At 40.3% G+C, this 19,326-nt stretch overlaps 1 protein-coding gene across 3 annotated transcripts in view; it reads right to left on the reverse strand.

Annotated features, from left to right (window-relative positions):
* The window catches only part of MARCHF8 (membrane associated ring-CH-type finger 8), a 177,672-nt gene that overhangs the window by 84,517 nt on the left and 73,829 nt on the right, over positions 1 to 19,326 (reverse strand). For all 3 annotated transcript variants that reach the window (XM_069980492.1, XM_069980491.1, XM_069980494.1), the window contains exon 2: positions 10,354 to 10,514. In XM_069980492.1, coding sequence (XP_069836593.1) covers positions 10,354 to 10,440 — 87 coding nt within the window. In that variant the 5' untranslated portion in view covers positions 10,441 to 10,514. The remainder of the gene's footprint in view (positions 1 to 10,353; positions 10,515 to 19,326) is intronic.

Consider the following 19,326-nt stretch of genomic DNA (forward strand, 5'->3'; position numbering starts at 1 on the left):
CTCAGAAACAATCCCTTTCAGATGTATGGAATTAATTTTTATTGGTGAAAATGCAATAATTCTGTGTTGTATTAATACAGTAGGTATCCCCTGTTTGGCAACCAGTGGTCCATGCAGTATACCTACTATACATAACGGGTCATGTATTAACAAAAATACCACAAAACTTTCATTACGATGTGCAGCAAAAAGCTAAAAAATACCAATAGAAACATGTCACAACAAGTCCTAAAACAGTGGTTAGCCAGCTTCATTTGAATGCATAATACACACTGAGTAGACGTCAACCTATTTTTGGAGGCCCATTAATTATGTTAATAGCCATTTAACGCTCCTAAATGATAAGATGACAACAAGCCTGCCCTAAGCTGATGCTGAAAATAATGATCAGGGTTTCAGCCATTTTTGTTGGCCATAAATGTTGTCTGGTATAGTCAATACTGTCAGTATACAGAAAACTACTTATTTAAATTTTCACAACCACTGTAAGACATAACGACACATTTTTGTAATCTCTATGTAAATTAGAAATCTATGGGTACATGAACACATTACTGTGTCTTATGTGAACATACTCTTAGGATCCCTATGGTGTACAAATTCACTATCCTTCACAAGGAAGAAAACCATCTCATGCTACTCGCCACTACAGAGCAGGGTACTGGCTGGTTATAGAAATGCATTAATGTGCGATAAATCGTTATATTCGAATTTAAGCAATAATCTGCTGGTGTAAACTCGTCAACAATCAAACGTCAAACAAGTAATCGTTTGTTGCTGATCGCATCTTCTCAGCTAACCTTAAAACATTTGTTAAATGTTCGCAAGTCTTTCCGTGTAAACACTTATCTTTCGGGCGCTTGCAGGGATCATTATTAGATTATGATATAGAGGAAGAGGTATGGTTTCGTCTAGGGGCAAAAAACAACAACAGTCTACTGATAAAGAAGTCTTCCTTTTTTTGGAGGAGACTGGTTTGGCTAGTATGAGACAATTTTCAACCTTTTGGAGAAGAGCAAATTTGCATAAATTTTTCCTATATGGCATTGCACAAAAAGTCTCTAAACTGCTGCTTTCTTCAATTCAATGAAACAAAATAAAGGGAAAACAACAACAAAAGGCCTGTGATACTTGTAAGCATGCATATACCAAGAAAAAAAAAACATTTAGCAATTTCATAAACCACTAGTACTTTAACCCTTTGTAAAGAATCTAAATTTGTGAAGGGGGCAATGTAGATGTCATAGAGGGGGTCTGCCAATCTATAGAGAGTGCCATTATCATGGATATCCAGCTGCAGAAGATAGATAGATAGATAGATAGATAGATAGATAGATAGATAGATATACACACACACTCGGCACCTTCCCTGCCAATAACAGCTGACAAAGAAAGTGAGCAGCTGGCTGCACTTACACTGGGTAAATCAGCTGTTTGCCAGGGGTCTTGTAAACCAGTGATCCCAACAGCAGCTCTCATATTAAAGGGATTGTGAGAGATGAGACTACTCCTTTAAAAGCGTTCTCTTGAGAAAAAGTGAGCTCTACATCTTTTTAAATGTCAGTCTATATAATAAATTATATTATCTGGCACTTGTGCAATGTCTTACATCTTGTTTTATGCTCCAAGACTGGAAACTGTAAAAATAATCTTGCATCCATTTAAGGCTGGAAAGAGCACAGACCAATCCCGCTGATTCTGTTAGGAGCTTGTTTATTCCATAACGGCATTATTTAGCAAGAAGATATACAGCAGACAGAGTTGTCACTGATAACAAGTCTTTGCGTTTCCAGATTCCTATTGATCTGGTTTCATGGTAATGTTATTATATACATTGCTCTGCTTACAAAGCCGATGAGATAAGCACAAAGGCCGTCAACGATATTAGTGATGCAGTAACATCATGTTTCTGCTGAAGAAGAGGAGTAAACAATGGAGGACATTTTTAGTATTCAACATTTTTCTGCTAGAACCTTAACTGAATTATTGGTAAACCTCCGTGCCAGCCTCAGCTGCTTCTCTTTGTTCCTTGCAGATGGAGACAAATAGCCAAGTAACAGCGAGTCACAATTAACTACAACAATGACAGCTATCTATACGAGAACACTGGGTAACATAGCAGTCATCTGTAGATTTGCCTAAAAGACAATGATTACTCTATGTATACAGATTTACTACATGATACAGTATACTGCACTGCCAAATGCTCGCAAAGGCCACTAATGCAAAACTATAGTAAGCATCTGGCCGATTCCACATGTAGCATCTACCCACATGCAGTGTGATTCCTATAAAATAAATTTGGATATCAAACTAAATTAGATGGTAATACTGTATGAGTCATACCATCTTAATATGCGATAGATTGGCTATACCTTGGGTTAAATTACATGTAGATGCTTTATGTAGGACCATAATGGTATAGAGCAGGATACCCTTGTCTCTGCATTGTCTCCATCATACAGGATTTGAGATATGATTAACAGCTTTATATCATGATCACAGCTCAAGTGTCAAGGAGGCGGCACTATGCCGAGACATGCAAATCTCCTCCACCCCTTCTTGCCTTTATTCATTGACATAGAACTCACTGCTGGAAGCCAAAGCCTGTAAAGCAGAAAGGGTTAGGGAACGGAGGAGTCATGGATACTGTAGCTCAGCACCGCCTCCTTGACAGTAGAGTTGTCAGAATAATATAGAGCTCACAGATTTCCTTTAATTCATTTGGGATGAAATATCATTTGAGGGTGCCTTTACAAAGAGAGATTTATCTGGCAGATTACTGAAGCCAAAGCCAGGAAAGGATTTGAAAAGGGTCAAAATCTCAATCTTTCCTATCACCTGTTCTCTGTTTATAGTCTGTTCCTGGCTTTGGTTTCAAAAATCTGTCAGATAAATCTGTCCCTGTAAAGGCAGCCTTAGTCTATTTTTCACAGAGGCTTCTAAATAAAAGCAGCAGAAGGATTTATGCATCTAAAAGAATGTGACTGTCCATTTTTTTTATATTTTAACTTCTGGAAAGTCTAGTCTCTCCCTCCATTAGGTAGAGAATCTTCAGCCATTTCACTTTATTATTATAAATATTAAAAACACAAGTGTTTCAAGGGTTAAAGTGTCACTGTCGTATAACTTTCAAAATCTAAATTAGCAGAAGATGTGATATAAAGCAAGTTTGCAATATACATTCTATTTTTTTTTTATCAGTTATCATGGAAAACACGGCACTTTCTTGTTTTCTGACAGTTTTTTTCTCAAAGAGTCAGGAAACAGGAAGTCCTGTGTATCCCAGGCCATCTAAGCACTCACAGAGAAGGCAGTCATGTGATTGATGGACACATTGAGACGTGACTCTCTGTACTGGTGGGAATTTCTGTGTTTAGTCTGTTTCTTTCAACCAGCACAAGTCAGAAAATCTGCCTTCAGGAGACTGGACCTGGATTTCTGGTAAGTTCAGCTTTGTTTTACAGCATGATAACAACAACAACAACAAAAATGTATATTGCAAACCTGCTTTATATCACATCTACTGTTGATTTCGATTTGGAAAGCTATAATGACACTTTAAGATCAGCAGCAAGAACAGTAAGGAAATGGTGTATTCATGCCTGTACATTTTCCTTACAGTAGTCTGCACTGATGTCATGTACAAATAAACAATATGGCCTGTCTAAAGTTACAATGTATGATAAATCAGTTGCCGATAATGTAACACATGAACAGGCCAAGGCCATCAGAGTGGAGGCTATTCTGCTTTAGCAGTCCACTGTGTCACATAAAGGTAGTCACCATGAGAAGTTTTTAAAACAATGTGTAAACGAAAATAAAAGAAGAAAGCATATACAAAGCTTATATATAAATATTGTATACAATGTGGAAATGCACCAGGGGGATCTATGGCTATTGACAGGCGCTTACATCTGTGTTCAGGTTACACTGCTGTTTCTTCACACTACAGAAGTGTAATATCTCTAGAATAATTCCTTATCCAGTCTTTTATCATAACACCTGAAGCTATTTGTAGAAGGTTCATATAAACTCCTGGCAATGAGCTCTCTTGAGCTTTCTTTGATTTGAAGTACTAGAGCAGCATTGGCTTCAATGGAAATCAGACCAGTGTACATAATACCATCCACCATTCTAACCCAAATTATATCTCAAAAATCCAGGTGCCCAGCTTAAGCGTATTTCCTGTTTTGCACATGTCCACACTATGGAACACAATCACTGTGTATATATTATCTACGGCCTAGAAGCCACACGTAGCTCTATTAAATTTTCATGGCCTCTGTGCTCCCCAACAACCTATACAGACATCTCTTGCCGTCAGCTAATGATGATTCAGTGTAAAGTCGATCCACAGAACAGTTATTTTTCTGAGAATTATCAAGACTTCAATAAAAAGAACAGAGTTTACTTCATAAGTAAAACAGAAATAATTTATTATTTGTTTTTATGTTTATTTTACTATGTTTTTATATGCTTTTACTCTAGCTTGCTGCACAGCTGTTACAGTAACTATTTTATAGGTACTACTTACAAGTGATAAACTACTTCAATGGACACAGCATTGGTGCAATCTTGGTGCTTCCTTCCTATGTCAGGTCCAATATTTTTTTAATGGCAAGCAAAGAGTAGCCAACAAAGTTATTCAAAAGGCCGAAAACCCTATGTCACCTATGTTTGCCCTATAGCTGATGGAACGGCAAAGGTCACTTCCTTGTTGCTAACTCCACTGATGAAATCAGAAGGCAAACTTGGTGTGAAAACCACGAGACCATGAACACATATGATCAAATGACTTTATCAGAAAGCATTCATCGGTTTGCATAATGGCATTAAACCCCACTCTACTTTATGTGCTTCACAATACAATGCAGGTTTACATTAACATGCTATAAAGACGTTATCCTCTAGCCAAATGGTCTCTGTTGGCTCCTGTCACACCAGGCATGTCTAAGCATGTTCAATGCTAGCTGGAATCATACTACAGTGATACAGCAATGAAAGACATGTTCATGTCCTGTAAGATTAGTGCCCTGATGTAAAAAGCCAAACGTCCCAGGCAACTTAGCACTTTTTACTATAGAAGGAATCTTATTGTATCCTTGTGTAGGGTCTGTAAAACCAGATCAACTACTTATAGGTTCAAACATGTACAGTGCCTTAAAAAATGTATACCCCTTAGACTTTTCAACGTTACATTCAAATTTAAATGTATTTTATTTGGATTTCATGTCATAGACCAACACAAAGTAGCAAGTAATTGTGAAGTGTAAAGAAAAAGATACATGGTTTAAAAAAAAAAAATGAAAACCTGGAAGGTGTAGGGTGCGTTGGTATAAGTCAATACTTAGTCCGACCACCTAAAAAGTGAATGCAACATAGAAAGAAATGTGAGAAAAGTTCATGGGGTTATGATTAGAGACGAGTGCAATTTGAGAATGCTTGAGTTAGAGAGGTCGGCATTTGATTACTGGCGGCTGAAAAAGTCGGATACAGCCGTAAGGCCGCCTGAAAAACATAACCATAGGCTGTATCCATGCTTTCTCAGACTCCCTAGGGCTGCATCCAACTTCTTCAGCCACTGGTAATCAAATTCTGAATGATCGGGTTCGACCATGCTCGACTTGTGCTCATCTATAGATATGAATAGACTGTTGTTATCACCCCTTTTTTTTTTTTGTATACTGAAAAAACAATGAGGCTAGTTCACATAAAGGAACTCCTGAGGAAGCGATAGACGTGAAACGTGCGTTAACGGGGACCTGGCGGCAGTGCTGTGCGGCAGCGTCTATATGGGTGAGAGTTTGTGATATTGTATTATTTGCTGAGCATGTATGTTGGTGCGCTGATACTAATAATCCCATTAGGGGTGACAGCGAGATAAGGGATAGCAACCCATGCATAGCATTGTGATATGTTGAACATCTCTCCCCATGATGGATAATTAGGATAGTATATTACAGCATTATGTTACCTTGCACACTGCCACTTTGATCTAGTCCGTTCTTTTTGTTTTCAATCTTGTTGTTTGTGTATGTTTTACAATAAAGTATATGGTTTATACGAGACCTAGTCTCATTGTTTTTTAGTATACAAACTTATGTAGAGGTGGACATGATTTAAGGATGTGATACATTGCAGATTATTGTTGTCTGTCCAGAGGGGATTATAAGTGTAATTGTTATCACCCTGTAGCTTCAAAACGGCAAACGAGAGGTCCACGAGGTTCACTTTTAAAAAAAATGTCAGCTGTGAGGGTAAAGTCAGTGCAGAACTGAAAGCAATAGGGGTGCTGGGAGGTCCTACAAGAAGGAGGGGTGGTTTCTAAGACCGGTGTCTCAGATGCTGGTTATGAGTATTCCCCCACCGATGCAAGAACATACTGAATTTATGTAGATGTGCACACTGCTACCTAATTCTAGGTGTACCCGAAGCTGCCTTCGCGCCTTGAGGCTGGGTTCACACTACGTATATTTCAGTCAGTATTGTGGTCCTCATATTGCAACCAAAACCAGGAGTGGATTGAAAACACAGAAAGGCTCTGTTCACACAATGTTGAAATTGAGTAGATGGCCGCCATTTAATAGCAAATATTTGCTGTTATTTTAAAACAACGGCTGTTATATTGAAATAATGGCAGTTCTTTACTGTTATATGGCGGCCATCCACTCAATTTCACCATTGTGTGAACAGAGCCTTTTTGTGTTTTTAATCCACTCCTGGTTTTGGTTGCAATATGAGGACCGCAATACTGACTGAAATATACGTAGTGTGAACCCAGCCTTATGAAGCTGGCGTGGATTTCAGCTACAATTTATGCCTGTGTGAAGCTGTAAATTGTAATAAATGGTGTAAGGGCCCTATTCCACCGGACAATTATCCTTCGCATAATCGTTAACGATAAACGATCCAAACGACCGCTATTACGAAAGACCTGAAATCGTTTGCCTATTTACATGGAAAGATAATCGTTACTTATGATCGTTCTTGCGGTCGTCTTGTTGTCGCTATTGCGTTCGTCACTACTGCGAACGACCGAACAACTTCTCGTTCGGTCGTTGGTCGTTAACTGCTATTCAAACGAACGATTATCGTTTAGATTCGAACAATTTAACGATAATCTGAACAATAATTGTCCGGTGGAATAGGGCCCTAAGAGGCACAGACTGAGACTTTTGGCAGTCTGCACCTTACACACAGAATAATAATTCCCACCCCTCTAGATGTAGTCCAGTTATCACCAACTTGAGGCTGTGCAGCTGCTGTGCAGCTGCTGTGCTCTACAACGCCAGCAAACTCTGTCAGCTGGAGGGCAACACAATTTGAAGAGGTGTACATTCTATTTCAATCAACAATTGGGGGGGGGGGGCATAATTTACATAAAATAGCATTAAATTAGAGGTGTAATAAAGATGCACAGTGACAGATTCTCTGCAAATACCAGCCAAGTATGTCACCCAGAAATAGATGTCTAATACTGTATATATAGAAACCTAAATCTACACTTTCTATTGTGATCCTCTTGTTACTGTGCCGTCACGTGTGCGCCACTCAGCAGGAATACACCGTAGATAGTTTTGCCTTTATTTACCTGGACATAAGAGCAACATGTTCCAGCACGATCCCCTCCATAAAAGCTGTTTTGTGCTCGCCGTCGCTGGAATGTTGCAAGGGGATGCAAAATCTCCCATGAAAATACTGGCACAACACAAAGCAGTTACCATGACGATTCTTCTTTTGAAATACAAAGGCTTGTAGCTGCCATAACCAGTGGTCACCTTTGCAATCTGTTATGTATATTAATTGTTTTTCTTGTTCAACTGTTCCTTTGAATATTGGCGCTCACGCTGGGTTATTTTCTGAAGATATATGTTTTGTTAAATGAGTTCTATTGTATTCCTGCCCCTGAGGTTTACGCTCTATGTGTAATAGAATCAAAGATGTTGAAGATTCAAAGCATTATTTCACTAAAATCCATGGGATACAAACCTACTTAATTTAGCCTGTAGTCTCTGACTATGACAGGTTACAGTCACTCGGCAACACCTATAGGTGGTCATACACCTTCCGTGTGCCTGTGTGGGTACAATGAATGTATATTTTTTTACATTATGTTTTGCTTTGTTTTAGGTTTTGTAAACTTGACCATAGAAATGCTCTAATACTGCACTGCAATACTTCTGTATTATGGCTCTAGAGTAAAATCTATGGAAGTACATACACAGACAGCAGATCTTGGAACTTGGCTGCTCTAGAAACCCATGTATTCCTTGCAGACGATGGGGAAGAAGGCTTTTTCCTATGTCTTATCACTTAGATGCTGTGGTTGTTATTGCCTTCCCAGCCATTAATGGCAGAATTACTGTGGACATTTAAATATCAGTTCAACATTCTTCTAAGCAGTGCAAAAAAATAAAATAAAATGATAGTGTTCATACAGTGCCAACAGTCTCTATCAAGAAGCCACTAGCCACATCTGCTCAATCCTGAACTAAGGATGAACTCCCCACGCATAGGAAGAGAGCTATGCTGCCCTCTGTTGGCAGCAGCCAGTAGGACTAGTAATGTCAGTTACAACACGTGTTTTACTAGGCAAAACGTTTAAAAGGGTCATCGAGGATTAGAAAAATATGGCCCCTTTTTCTAGAAACCGCACGTCTCTGGTTTGGGTGTGGCTTTGCAATTAGGCTTATTCACTAGAATGAAAATGAGCTGTGAAAACTTATGCCCCTATTCCACGAGTCGTTTGGAGGAGCAAACGAGCGCTATTAGCGCTCGTTTGCTCCTCGTTCCCCGCTCGCTGCCTCCGCTATTCAACGCGGCGTCAGCGAGCGGGTGAATGCGGGAGGGGCGGCGGGGAGCTGCTGGGGGGGCTGCCCGGGGGATCGCTGATCGTCCGGGCAGCCCATAGGATATAGCAGCGTCTGCTGCCGATGCTCCTATTCAACGGAGCGACGGCAGCAGATCGCTGCTATATCAGTCGCTTGTTTTTCAACATGTTGAAAAACAAGTGACTGCAACGATCAGCCGACATGAACGATGTCGGCTGATCGTTGCACTCTATTCCACGGGACGAATATCGTTCGTAGCGGCCGATATCGGCCGAATACGAACGATATTGCTCCTTTAAACAACCCGTGGAATAGGGGCTTTAGGGTGTGTTTACACAGACAGATTTATCTAACAGATATTTGAAGGCAAAGCCAGGAACAGACTATAAAACAGAGAACAGCTCATAAAGGAAAGACTGAGATTTCTCTTTTCAAATCCATTCCAGGTTTTGGTTTCAAAAATCTGTCAGATAATCTGCCTGTTTGTGTAAATACATCATTACACCTAAACTGGCGACAAGAGTGGTGCTGTTTCTGGAAGAAAGCAGCCCTGTTTTTTTGTTTTTTTGTTTTTTTTTAAGCCTGGATAACTCCTTTAAGCATCCTGAATGTTCTCCCAGATGCTGGAATTGGGAACAATGTAGAAGGTATAACTGGAAATCTGGATTGATCCTGCTGCATCTGGGACCTGAAGACAGAATAGTGTGTCAATTCAGTAGTAGGAAGATTTAGGGTGCGAGCGGATTTCATGTTAAGAGTTCCGCAGCTAAATCAACTGCGATTCCCGGTACTGTAATTTTTCCACTGCGAGTATGTAAAGCCCTGTCCTTCTTAACCTACCACTGCCTGGTTAATCTAGCCTTCTGTGGCTACGGGTGACCCGCTCAGCCCATCAGGTGGATGGGTAATGTATTAACTGGGCAGTGGTGGGTTAAGGGGGACAGGGCTTTACATACTGGCAGTGGAATGAAAAATACGCTGCGAGTATGTAAACCCATAGAAAATGACAGTACTGAGAATCACCGCAGATCTCACTGCGCAACTCCCAGCGTGAAATTCACTGCGATTCCCGATACGTGTAAAGCCAACCTTAAACTGGTTTAGAGCTCCTGGCATCATAATGGTACAAGATGCCAAGAGTTCCCGATTCTGGTCTGCAAATTCAGGGAACAGAGCTTCTGTGATTTACGGAGAGTGTGAATGCGGCCTAGGAAACTTAAAATCAGGAGTTTTTTATTCCAAGGAAAACAACTGTGACCTAAAGGATCAGTATGTGGAGAACTGGCTATAGAGAAAGTGATCATGTGTGTCCACCATCACTCAGCTCATTAGTGTTATCATCATAATTTCTCACTAGGTCATTTTGTAGGATTTAAAAAAAATAGCTTTTTATTTAGCTGTTTGTTTTAATAACCATTATATAATAGATAACTTTATTAAAACTGACATCAACAGGACATAGTATTTTGTAGCTGAATAAAGTTTACAACAAAAAATAAGTTGCTTAGCGGGCTCTTACCGGTTCCTCTCTCTCTTTGACCTTTTTCTGGAAGCATGTGGAGTGAACATCTCTAGATGGTATCGCAGACATCTGATGCATTTTCATCACAGCGTCTCTCTTCACTCTTTTTCATATAAAATCTTTCCGTTACCCCTCATTTTCCTCTGTAATATTGGCTTCTATATTAAAAGAATGGAATTAAAGTATAAGATACGTTGTAGACAAAATTTCTGAAAATCATCATAGAACACAGGTATTTGACCCTTATAGAAAAACAACAACAAAAAAATTATCGAATATGATTGCTTCTGAAACCTGAACTAGGAAACCTAACTAGACACTTGAAGAGTCAAATCTTCTGCCCTCAAGAGCCTTTCCAGCAACTCACAAGGGATATTTTGCTCCATTGTATTTGCCGAGTGGCTTATGCTGCGTTTACTCGATTATTGTTCAACTTTTCGCAATAACAATGGCATTTAAGCGACAATCGTTCCACGTAAACACAGAAAACTATCAAGCGACGAGCGAGTAATCGTTCATTTTGATCTTTCACCATGTTCTCAAATTGTTGTTCCTCGTTCGCTAAAAATTCGCAGATCGCTTTGTGTAAAGAGTCTTTCAAAGATTCACCCTATGTGAAAGATGGGCTTAAGCAATCTTAAAAACAATCGCAATAACTATTTTCCTTACAAATTTTCAAACGATTTTTCTAACTTTTATATTCGTCGAAACGCTGATCATTATAAAAACCAATCGATTGGGCTAATTATCGCTCGGTGTAAACGCACCATTAGAGCCAAGGCTCTAACCTTGTGTGTGTACTAGGTGTGCTCTCCTTCCCTCTAGGGCAGGGATGGGGAACTTTTGGCCCGCCAGCTGTTGTAAAACTTTAATTCCCATAATGCCTGGACAGCCAAGGCGAATCTTTGGCTGTCCAGGCATGATGGGAATTGTAGTTTTGCAACAGCTAAAGAGCCAAAGGTTCCCCATCCCTGCTCTAGGGGTACACACTGTCTTTAGTGTACTACTTTGATGGTAGCTTTGGATGTTGAAGAACCGCTGGTCTAGAGGATACTGTTTCTAAAGAGCTGTGAGCTGGATTTTTTTTTATATTTAACTGCAGATTAAACATATATATATATATATATATATATATATATACATACATACACACTCACTGGTTCCCCTTTGGAGAGGATACATTCCTTCAACTAGAAGATTCAGCAGGGTTGTTGTTTTTTTTTACTACTAAAATATCAGATTTCAAAGCTTTATAGAAATGTTCTACAATATACATGATATATGTGCATAGCTCTGAATTTAATTATTGTAATGCATTTCTTCACGGCACAGAACTACCCCATAATGGAAGATTTTATATTTCAGACACAAAAGATGGAGCAGTGAAAACAATTTCAAATTTCTTTTATTTAAAAAAAAAATGGTAGCGATATATAATATGTGCTAACATTTTATTAGTGCCTTTTCCTGAAGATTTTTCTCACAAGGGATTTTTATACACTTTTCTTTGTCCCTCTGATAAACACAAAAAATACCATAATCTGGCACCTATCAGGTCCCATTGTTGGTGGATTAAAGTATTTTTCAGACAGAAAAACATAAAGATTAAAAATAAATCTATATGGCAGATGGATTCCATACAGTTGTCTCACTGATCACTCGAAAAGACTTATCGGAAGATTATATGTCAATCTTAGCAGAAATGATCCCATGGTACGGGTCGATATGAAGAATTCCTTCTGCCACTTTGCAGGTGATGTAATACAGCCCCTTAACACCTCCGAGATAACACACGTTCCTTTATCACCAAGCTGAGAAAATCCTTAAAAGGATTCGAGGAATGTGTCAAATGATATTTATATACATGAAAGAGCAAAGCTGTACATCTGACTATGAATATTTCAGAGATGGATTGCTGACTGGCATCATGCCATCCCTCCAGATTATTGTACAAACAAGTGTTTGGATATGATCAATCTACTGTATATTGTGCCACGCTAAATAGGAACATGCATTTCAAAGCAAAACATTTATTATAAATGATGGTAATGATCACTTGATGGATGGGTAAATTTAATTAATTTATATCTCATGTGATGGGATTATTATCATGCCTGTCAGCATCAGAGACACACTGAAAGTCACTCAGGCATCACAGAGTAAATAACTTCCCTAAAAAACAAATATCAATCATTACTTAATCCATCTAATAACAGATTAACTCTCCAGGTCACACGCTGCAAGTGGCGGAGAGTTACACATTGCATATTCTTTGCAGTGCGGCATCATGTCAGTACCACCACGTGTGTGAACACTGCCGTTAACATTCATTATTCAGAAAACATTTTCTCGCCTTCATATAAGCGATTAGAAGCTGAGGAACCTGAACCAGGTAATGAACAATCCAATAGGACAGCATGAACATTAGGAGAAAACTATCAGCAAATGAATGGATAAAATGTATCTAGATATGGCATGTGCAAATTATTCAAATGCCCAGGGGGAAAAAAATAAATAAATAACACTTTCTCATAAAAAGCCTTCTTGAGACATCCCCTTTAGGCTGTGTTCACAAGTACAGTATGTATGACCAACTTTAGACCCAATACTAGGGATAAGCCAATTTACAGTAGTAGTTGTCAGCCTTCTGCCTTTGAGCTCTGGGTGCCTGGAAAAGTTGGATCCAGTCCTGGGAAACTTTTCCCAGGACTGGATCCAGCTTTTTCAGGCATGCAGAGCAGCACAGAGTAGTGTGGAGTTCAAATGCAGCAGGCTGAAAAGCAGACTGCCAACCTAAGGAAACGCTTCGCTACTACTATAAATTCGCTCATCCCTGCCCAATCCGGGTTTTGGCTTTGAAATACTGAAGAGATGCACAGCTTATACTCTGTCTGTAGGATCCATTTCAAGTTTTGCTTAAAAATTACGGATACGAATTTCTAACCAAAATACTGCCATGTGAAAAGGGCCGAAAGGTAAGGAGCAATCCACAAACACATCCCAGTTTGCCAACTCTGAACTCATTCCTGTCAAGGTGAATAATCTTGCCTTGGGCTGCTGTTATAAAGCATCTGTAAAATTAATCCAATATATTCACTGTGCCATGTGAAACCCCAGGCCCTCAACACTTCCTCTAAAAGAGCTCTGAAGGGTCAATGTAGTTAAGACTAGTACTGAACACAATTGGCAATTCGCTTTCTTCATACTGACTTGTATACAGTCGAGTCCCATTATTATGACTACTTCCTACTTTCAGTGATGTCAGCATGTGGTTCATGAAGGTCACGAGATGTGAGCTGGCTTCATGGGTACATAAGGTGTGCAATATGCTGTCTGCACACATATCCATGGTTGTTGTCATGGGTAAAAAGTGCATTCAAAGTTGCAAAAAGGCACGATTAGTGGCTGTCAGACCAAGGATGATAGCATTTCTCTAACTGTGCAGTATGTGAACTGTTTAGGTGCGGCTATGGTGACATCCTATAGAAAGTAGGCAATGGCCCCACTACAAATAAGAGACATGGAAACTGTGTTGCACTACATGCCATTGATGTGAAAGGTGAACGTTGGCTACCAAGGTGTGTAAGGGCAGACTGCCACGTTACAGTGGAGCAGCTCAATACCAACATAAACCAAGAGGCTGCCAGGTCTGTGTCTAAAAGAGTTCAGAAAACACTGATCTGATACGGAACATTTTATAAAGTTTGCTCTGACAATGCTATGGTCAGCCAAGTCTCCGGAGCTCATAGACCACAGTGCACATGCACAGCGTATGGCATGTGATATAGCAGTATTTTAGTGCTTAAATGAAATTCACTTTTTTTTTTTTTTTTTACATCTGCTCTAACTTTTATCTGTCATCTGACCTAGAATGTCTAAGCAATGGGAACCTAACAAAGGTACCTGCTTCTTTAAATCTAATCTGGGCAGACAAAAAAGAATGTAAAATGTATACTTTACAAGGTAAAAGCCCAGGAAAAAGAAAATCTCTATGACTTGTGGTCACCTTTTCTCTTCAAGGTATGGTTTATAGATAGATCTGAAATGGGCCAAAAGCTAAAGAAGGCCATGAAGGTAAAGCCTGAAGATGAAGCACACATCGGAATAGCAGCAATACTGTGTGCCGCAGCTTATGGTCACAATGTTATACTCTGAATTTTGTAAATGGTTTGTAATTTCCCTATATTCCATATATCAATAAGAAACACAACAATACCATTTACTAATCCACAATATTGTAGACAGTTTTTGTTTTTTATTATTACACCAGTGGTTCGTAATGTGACTAATAGAACTAGACAAGTACCTATTACAGTGGATATCCAGGCATGAACAGAAAGTAATATGGAAGTCAGTGGCTATAAGTGATGCTTATCCGCTAATATTTCCTCACCACTTCCTACTTGACTGCTTTGTAAATCAAGTTTTATTGATTTTACAAAGTAAAAAATAGACTATACAAGCATGATCATTCAGGGAGACTCACACAGTACCAATACACACTAAGGGGGACATTTATGAAGACTGGTGTATGAGTATGGCAGTCTTAAAAGAGGATGTACCATCATTACACATGAATCAGACGGCGTCGGCACAGGGATTCTAATGGAGCCGCGTCATGGAGGGGCGGGGTTTTCCTCCCACTAGGGGCGGACAGGCCCGCCTCCAGAGCTTAGCCCCAGCCCGGTAACCATGAATAGAGCGGCGCCGTACGCAGGAACCGGGCTGCGGTTCAAAAAAAAGGACCGCGGCACCGGCTTCCCCGTGCTGGCGCCGTTTGATTCATGTGTAATTTTAAAGAGAGTGTACCTCATGGTACATCCTCTTTAAATAAAGCCCTGTCCCCTTTTCACCAGCTGGATTTACTAAGAGGCGTATTCTTTTTAGTAAAGCCAGGTGGCCATGCGTCTAGAACAGATATTTCAGAAAAAATTCAAACTGGCATAGGATTTGTATAATGATTTTCTCATCCTAGCAATTTGAACCCAGAAGCCAATGGTGCAAAGTCACAAGAAATTCTACACTATAGCAAACTTGGGAGGACTTCCAAAACCAAGGTATGACATGTCTAGTAGCAGCTCCAAGAAAGTGGCATATAAGCTCTTTTTGGCTTTATTGAAAAATACAGGAATCAGGCAGACACATCTTAGCATACCATAATGTACAGATGAGGTACCGAAGACCAACAGGGCTTATAGCGACTCTGTACCCACAATATGCAAGCCCCCTCCCCCAATCTGCTTGCACCGTCAGATAACTGCTTTTAATTCAAGATCTGTCATGTAGTCCGTTTGACAGATGATGCAGTTATTGTTCTAAAAAAAACAAACACTTGCAGCCCTGGGTAAAATTGGCGTGGCCTAGAGTACCCATGCCCTAGGCCTTCACCGCCTCTCCGCTCTTCCTTCCTGCCCTCTTCACCATTAGGAATGCCCCTGGGCAGGATTTCTCCTATGCATCACTTGTCTGTACCTAGAGTACCCATGCCCTAGGCCTTCACCACCTTTTCGCCCTTCCTCCCTGCCCCCTTCACCATTAGGAATGCCCCTGGGCAGGATTTCTCCTATGCATCACTTGTCTGTACCTAGAGTACCCATGCCCTAGGCCTTCACCACCTCTTCGCCCTTCCTCCCTGCCCCCTTCACCATTAGGAATGCCCCTGGGCAGGATTTCTCCTATGCATCACTTGTCTGTACCTAGAGTACCCATGCCCTAGGCCTTCACCACCTCTTCGCCCTTCCTCCCTGCCCCTTCACCATTAGGAATGCCCCTGGGCAGGATTTCTCCTATGCATCACTTGTCTGTACACTGCACATGTGCTTTAACTATCAAGTGATGAATAGGAGAAATCCTGCCTGGGGCATGTGTGTAAAGCACCAGGAACTTAACCAGGATAAGAAAAACACAGCTTTTTCTTGAAAAACAAAAAAAAAAAGCTATGGAAGACATGATTTTCTATGCCTGGATAACCCCCTTGAAACATTGGGGGACATTTATTAAGACCCTATACAAGTAGGCCGGTCTTAAATTAGGCCATGCCCCCTTTCCCCCGTCTGGATTCACTAAGAGGTGCATGCCTCGTAGGTAAACCCGGCCAGCCCTGCACAACAAATCCACACCTACTTCTAGCAGGTGTAGATTAGTATAATAATTTACACCTGCAAACAGGCCTAAATAATAAATGAGTCGCGGAGGAGGCCACGCCTCCTCCCCACCTTGCCGCTACCCCGCCCACTCATTAGGCGAGCAGGGCATATGGCAAACGTATGCCAGGTAAAAATGGCAATTCTGTGCCTTCTCCCTGGCATACGCTGGGGAGCAATAATGATAAATGTGCCCAATTCTCTTTAGTTTGAGGACACTTCCACCAAATCCTTCTTGACTGCTTTTGACCTACCATAACTTTAGTTACTAAACAGAACCTACATGGATTCTGGAGTAGTATTAAATCTGTCTTATATCTCATCACATGTTCGCGTGGCTGCTCTCTCACTCATGGAACGGCAGCTTTGCCTCTACACATTTAGGCTATGTTCACACTACGTAAAACTACGGCCGTAGTTCTCGCCGCAGAACTACGTCCGTAGTTTTGAGGGGTGGAACATAGCCTTATTTTCAATGGGATCCCGGCCGGAGCGTACACACATTGTATGCACTCCGGCCGGGATCCCATGCGGCTCCGGAAAAACTGACATGTAAGTTTTCTGCAGCTGGAATTCAGTGAATTCCGTCCGCAGAAAGACCTGTAAGTTCACACAGTGAAGCAAGCGGTTCCGGCCCGCATCAGAGCTCCGCGGCCGAAAAGATCACCCGGCCGGGATGATCCGGGCTGAGACCGGCCGTTCCATGACCCGGCCAGGGTCACGGAACGGCCGGATGTTCACAGCGTGTGAACATAGCCTTAAATTATTAAAAAATAGTTAAATGTCAGAAGTTTAGCCTGCAAAATAAGTTTTTTTTTTTTATGAAATTGTAAAAATCTAATTGTTACAGGGAAGTATCAAAGAATGCCCTCTGGCACAGGCTCCTGCTTAGCCAATCACTGCACTGTACCAATGCAGCCAGTGATTGGGTGAGCGGGCAGTCACTGAGCTGGGGACCAGAGCTGGCACCAGAAGACTTCAGGGGAGTGTGGACAAGTAAATATGACTGCTTTATTGTTTTTTTACTATACCAGCAGCACAATTACTTAGGTTTGATAAGGCTAAGAACTCCATTCTTACAGCGGAATGAAAATCCAGTGCAAGAATGAAGTGCCATAGACTTTAATAGTAATCAGTAACACAGTGGATTTCACAGCAAAACTTTTTATTTCTATTTTACGCTCTGGCATACATTATAATGCCAGCAAAGTATGGCCTAATATTACGTCACTGGGGCAGGACTGTAAATCACACACAACAACCCACTCCAAAATTGTTCACTTTTTGGCAGCAACAAAGCGGGACAGTTATGAGTAACTTGGATGATTCAATATGAAGCCTTGCTTGGAGGGAACTACCATCATCAAATACATAAAAAAAAAAAGAAAAGAAAAAAAAGATCATTTTGCAGACCTATGTCTATGTTCAAAAATATTAATGGAACCAAGCATTTAAAAAAATCTGCGTCACCCCTATGACTTCAGAGGTTTAACATCAGAAACGTGAATGGCTAAAAATAGTTGTCTTTCTATTAATATGTGGTGCTGACATCATTCAGGGCTCCAGAGCGTTCTCTTTACAGAAGGATAGCTGCTTATTATTTGTTGCGATATGAATAACAGTGGGATTCTCAAACAGCAAATTATTATTTTCTAAGTAATACATTCTGAATAACATTTCTTATCACAAATGTACATCAACTTCTTTATTCCTGCAACTCGAGGGAACAGCTGCATGAGTCAGTTTAATCCATTTACTCGTATTTCTAAGAGACCATTTTAACCGCCAGCAAACATTCTTAAACATTAGGTTTGTCCTTCATTGTGGATGAATAAGCATGACAGATGAAGGTGGTAAAAGGATTTAAAAGGCTATGAAACCTTTGAAAGCTATTTTTTTATTTCTTTCTTGGTGCCCATCATTGTACAAAAACACTTTCTCCATTGGTCTATTAGAAAAAAAAACGTTTAGTATCTGTTCTTCAGCCTCCTGCAGTGTCTTGTTGTTGTAAAGTCCATCAGAGAAGCTATCCTCTTACGGGTTTCTTATCAACCTTTCTTTCCTCTCCTGAAGGAATTTCTAAGTTGATTTATGGACTACATCAAACGGTAACCTTTAACCTGGTCATAAATCAGATTGGGGGCTATGTGCACACAATATTTTTTGAGGCGAGAATACAACCATATTTTGACAATTATGGCCGTAAATAATGATCAAATTTTCACCTCTGAAAACATTGTGTAAACAAGTTTTCTTGCTCGATAAGACATGCTTTCTATTGTGATTTACTGGATTGTAGCAATGATGTTTCCTGTTGAACACTTGAAATACCTCAAAATTAATAAAAATGTTTTGAAATATAAATTGGCTCAAAAGAGAAAGGACAAAAAGAAACCTGTCTGGTGGACTTTACTGATAACAAGACACTGCAGAGGCTCTGGAACAGAAACTAAACATTGTTTAGTAAGCCATTGTGAAAGTATTTTGTAATATAATAAGTACAAAGAAAGAACAAAAATTATGGGTCTACTCTGACGATGACTGTCTATTGACTTGGTAACCCGACCCCCAGGAGACATTATCTGCATCATCTCCATGCACCTGTGCTGCTTCCATAGACTTATGCTAAGTTTACACGAGGCGATTATTGGGCCGATCGTACGATTAACGATTTCAAAGTAACAATTTTTTTTTTAATAACGATCAGCGTTTAGACGGTACGATATATCGTACGGAAAAATCTTTTGCGATCGTTTTGCGATCGCGCGCCCTCCCCCGCAGCCCCCTGCGCAGCTCCGATCGTCATCCCCCTGCCACTCCGATCGCC

The sequence above is a fragment of the Dendropsophus ebraccatus genome, chromosome 8 (assembly GCF_027789765.1).
Source record: "Dendropsophus ebraccatus isolate aDenEbr1 chromosome 8, aDenEbr1.pat, whole genome shotgun sequence".
Classification (NCBI taxonomy): domain Eukaryota; kingdom Metazoa; phylum Chordata; class Amphibia; order Anura; family Hylidae; genus Dendropsophus; species Dendropsophus ebraccatus.